Source organism: Chenopodium quinoa, unplaced genomic scaffold, assembly GCF_001683475.1.
Source record: "Chenopodium quinoa cultivar QQ74 unplaced genomic scaffold, ASM168347v1, whole genome shotgun sequence".
NCBI classification, from domain to species: domain Eukaryota; kingdom Viridiplantae; phylum Streptophyta; class Magnoliopsida; order Caryophyllales; family Amaranthaceae; genus Chenopodium; species Chenopodium quinoa.
Genome location: NW_018742345.1, coordinates 6,724,236 through 6,729,126, shown reverse-complemented (window position 1 = coordinate 6,729,126; position 4,891 = coordinate 6,724,236). Strand labels below are relative to the sequence as shown.

The 4,891-nt window shown below is 38.0% G+C and overlaps 1 protein-coding gene across 1 annotated transcript; it reads left to right on the top strand.

The window, feature by feature from the left end:
• The first annotated feature begins 356 nt into the window (after positions 1-356).
• LOC110695147 lies at positions 357-1,847 on the top strand. The gene has a single exon (XM_021872373.1). The coding sequence runs from the start codon at positions 357-359 to the stop codon at positions 1,845-1,847; it is 1,491 nt and encodes a 496-aa protein (XP_021728065.1).
• Positions 1,848-4,891: the final 3,044 nt, after the last annotated feature.

The following is a 4,891-nucleotide window of genomic DNA, read 5'->3' as shown; positions in this document are numbered from 1 at the left end:
ATTGCTTCTTTGATTTTATTAATGTTACATCAATTTACTTTGAAATTGGATAAATATAATTTATCAGTGTAAATTATAAATAATTTAATCAATATTGTAAATTATATATAATAAGTATTTTAGAAAACAAGTTGTAAAAATTGTAAATATTTATCAAGTTAGAAGCATGTGACATAACATAAGTTTAAATCTCTTAATAAAGAATGTGGAATCAGCTTTCCTGTTTAAGTCATGATAAGTACCTTTGGATATCATTTCGATTCTAATTGTATCGTATGCCATTATTGTAATGAATACAAGTTTTGTGTGAATGATTAATGTGATTTGTTTTTCATAGTGTTGTAGAATTTGTCACCATGAAAAGGAAAGAGCGTTGGTGGATGTACCATAGATATGATGGCAGTAATGCCCGTAGACTTAGGCAAGAGTTTGTGGAAGGTGTTGAACAATTCATACGGTTTTGTAAAGCTCATCCTGAGAGCCTGGGCATAGATGAAGTAAGATGCCCTTGTTTGTTATGTAAGAATAGACGTCTTCATGATGCTAACACAGTAAAACTCCATTTGTACAAAAAGGGGTTTATACCTGATTACTATGAGTGGGTTTCTCATGGTGAAGGGTTCCCTACATCAAGTGTAGAGCAACCAAATACTTACCGTGAAATGGTTCTCGATGCTCTTTGGAGTAATCATGAACCAACGGGTGACGATACTACTAGTGGTTCAGATGAAGAGCCAAATGCTCAAGCAAAAGCATTTCAAGAGCTTTTAAAGGTTGCTGAGCAACCACTGTACGAAGGTAGCTCCATGTCTATGCTAGAAATGGAATCTCGAATTGTATCTTTGAAGTCGGAATACAATTTGCCCCATTGGTGCGTTGATGGGTTTTCTTCATTACTGAACGAAGCGATTCCCGACAATAACAAGATGGGAAAAGCATTCTATGATACAAAGAAGATTCTTAATGGACTTGAGCTTCCGCACAAGAAGATCCATGCATGCCCAAAGGGTTGTATGTTATTTTGGAAAGCTGATACTGAGTTGGATAAGTGTAGAGTGTGCAAAAGGGATAGATACAAGAGGACTTCAAAGGGGTCATTGGTTCCAATAAAAGAACTTATCGATTTTCCAATCACTCCAAGGCTACAACGGATGTTTGCAACAAAGAATGTTGTGGAGGAAATGACCTGGAATTCCAAAAATCCAAGAGTCCAAGGCACAATGGCGCATCCTAGTGATAGTGAAGCTTGGAAGCACTTGGATAAATCCTTCCCCGATTTCGCATCTGAACCTAGAAATGTGAGACTTGGTATGTGTACAGATGGGTTTGCTCCTAATGGCAAGTTTGGGGGTCAGTATTCATGTTGTCTAGTCATTCTGACCCCTTATAACTTGCCTCCATCAATGTGCATGAAAAAACCATTTATGTTCCTTTGTTTGCTCGTTCCTGGTCCTAAAAATCCGAAGGAATACTTGGATGTGTATCAACCGTTAATTGATGAATTGAAACAACTGTGGGATGTCGGTGCAACTAATTACGACATCTCGCAAAGAAAAAACTTTAATTTGCGTGCAGCAATCTTGTGGACTATAAGTGATTTCCCAACCTGTGGTATGCTTTCTGGTTGGGCAACATCTAGTAAAAAAGCATGTCCATATTGCTTGGACAAATCAAAAGCTTTTTGGCTTGAACATGGTGGTAAAATGTCTTGGTTTGATTGTCATCGCCAATTTCTTCCTCCCGAACATCCTTTTCGAAACAACAAAATTGCTTTTTGTAAGAATAAGGTTGAAAAGGGGACACCACCTCACATAATGTCTGGCGACGAGCTATGGCAACAAGTTTAACACTTTGCTAAGGAACTGATGGACCAGAAGCACTCGCAAGCTTGAAAAAGAAGAAACTAGGGTGGTTTAAACAAAGAATTCTTTGGGAGTTACCGTACTGGAAGACTCTTCTCCTCCGCCACAACCCTCGTTGTCATGCATATTCACACAGTGATGGATGTGAAAAAACGTACTTCAGACACAGTTGCATCTAGAAAAGACATTGCGAAATATTGCAACGACCACAATTACATGTGGAGGAGGATGCGAGAGGGAAAGACACTTTGCCGAAAGCCCCATTCTCACTCGACAAGGCTCAAAAGAAAGTGTTATGCGAGTGGGTAAGGAACTTGAAATTTCCCGATGGTTATGCTTCTAATTTGAGTAGATGTGTAGATTTACAGTCATGTAAGCTTCATGGTTTAAAGAGCCACGACTGTCATGTCTTCATGGAGAGATTGTTGCCACTTACTTTGAAGGAATTTCTCCCGGTCCATGTTTGGAAAGCTATTGCTGACATTAGTCTTTTCTTCCATGATATTTGTTGTTCCACCATCAAATTGAGTGATATGGAAAGATTGGAACACAACATGGCAGAAATTCTTTGTAAGCTCGAGAAGATATTTCCACCAGCGTTCTTCAACACTTACCAGTTTACTTGTCTTATGAAGCTAGGTTATGTGGTCCTGTCCAAAATCGTTGGATGTATCCGTTTGAAAGGTTTTAGCTCCTACAAACTCATAGCTGCCATTTTCGTTTATACACCTATAATTGTTTGCAAAACATATAACTTATTCAATATTTTTTATTATGGATTCCTTAATCATTTGAAACGTAAAATTGGAAATAAGGCTCGTGTGGAAGGTTTTATCTGCAATGCATATCTAACGGAAGAGATAGGGTACTTTTTCTCTAACTACTTCCAACAAGGAGTGGATACCAAAACACGTGACTTAGGTCGTAATGTGCATGATGATGTTGAAAGCACTTTGGATGATAGTGTTCGAGAATTGAATAGGGTTGATCATGGACATGCTTCTACCGGTGGAGTTCGCCGCTTTTTGGATGAAAAATAACTACAACGTGCTTATTTATATGTTTTGGGAAATAGCGGCATTCTGGAACCATATGAGAGGTATTAAATATACATATATTATCACACTTATTAAGATTTCATTAAATTTTGCATCGTATCCAATGTCGACCACCTTCATTAATACTCTTTCTCTGGTTATATGGAAGGGGGTTTGAGGACCATATTGTTCAAATGCAACCCACTATTCGCAAAGAAGATGTGTGGATTAAACATGAAGCTGAATTCCTCGAGTGGTTTAGGTTGAAAGTGAGTATGATACGCATTTGACATCAACACGTTTTCTTACTTTGTTGCTATAACTTCACGGCATATATCAGTTTGATATAATTATGCCATATGACCAGGTGATTTAAGAAAAGCCAAATGATGAAATATTGTTTGCTTTGGCTATGGGCCCATCTAAGCGAGTGCGTACTTGGAGCCAATTCTATGTGAAGGGATACAAATTCCAAACTTATGGCCATGGAAAACATAAGTTAACAATGAATTATGGAGTAAGCGTACCCAATGTAGATGGTGGTGATTATTTTGGGTTTCTAGAGGATATCATCGAGTTGGAGTTCACTGGTGCCCTACGGACTTACAAGACTGTTCTTTTTAAGTGCAGTTGGATGGACTCCACTAGGGGTATGAACATTGATCAATACAATCTTGTAGAAGTGAATCATACCAAAAAATACCCCAAGTACGATCCATTTGTGCTTTCTTACCAAGCCAACCAAGTCTACAATGCACCTTACCCAAGTCTGAAAAGAGACAAGGCTCAATGGTGGGCAGTGTTCAAGAAAAAGGCAAGGTCTGTTGTTGATGCACTTATTGACGAAGACTTTCTACAAGAAACTAGTGCTGACATTCCAACTCTTTGTGCTCCAGATGATATTCCGGACTATGAAGGTGATGAAGATGGATTTGGAGATTCGGATATTGAAAATGAAGTGCTGCCCAATGACCCTCCAGATGAGTCCAGTTTCGAATCTACTGATAGTGAGGACGAGGATGAGGATGACATATTTTGGGATGACGATACCGATGATGATCTTAGTGCTGATGGGGAGGGTGATTCAACTGAGATTTAGGAGATTGATTGTAACCTTGTTTTAACTTTTTAATTATGTAATCATATTGGATTTCAATTTATTTTAAAAGACCATCCTATTTATAATGTGATATACTTGTGTAAATATGATATTATTTATATTTTGCAAAGCCAAGGTTATGCGTGAAAGTAGCTTATAGATCGTGATATAACATAACTATATGATTTTTACCGATGTTCATAATGTTTTTCTTATTTTAGGTTGTCATGGCTGGTGATGGTCGTCGGAAGCTGGGACATGCCACCCCGAGAGAACTGTTTCCGTCGATAAGCCATGCTATTAAGGAAACTTCTCCGGAAGTTACCCCATCCCCTCAGTCATATGTAGATGGTTCTTGGTAATCTACTCAGGTTCCTCAGACGTAAGACGGTAACTCTCTCATGGGTGAGGTACCTACCCCCATTGCAAGAAGGACTTTGCACCCTACAGGGTTATGGTAAGTTATTCATGTTTATCTTAATTTGCATTCCAACTTGAACAATCTTGGTTAGATTTGTTTGTAATGACTTCATTTGTTTACTTATTAGTACTAAGGTTCGATGATAACACCGTGAGCACCTCCATTACAAATATTTTTCAAGCACATTGGTGCAAACCGTGGCTTAACTATGAAATGGTTGACGAGGTTACTAAGACCCATTGGTGGAACTCGTTTACGGTATTATAAAACCTCCAAGTTTAGATTACTCATCTAACTTTGGTGTTTGTTAGTTACTTATTACAATATATTATTATACATTTTATTTTTCTTGTTTGCAGAAACAATACCTTTGGAATGCTGATCTCGACACCCTTGTGAAGGAGTATGAAAAGAAGGCACATAAGAGGTTGAAAGAGATTACATACAATGTTTCGGTCAGAAACAAGTCAGT

Coding starts and splice junctions, on each gene's coding strand:
- LOC110695147 (XM_021872373.1), top strand. CDS start 357: ATGAAAAGGAAAGAGCGTTGGTGGATGTACCATAGATATGATGGCAGT.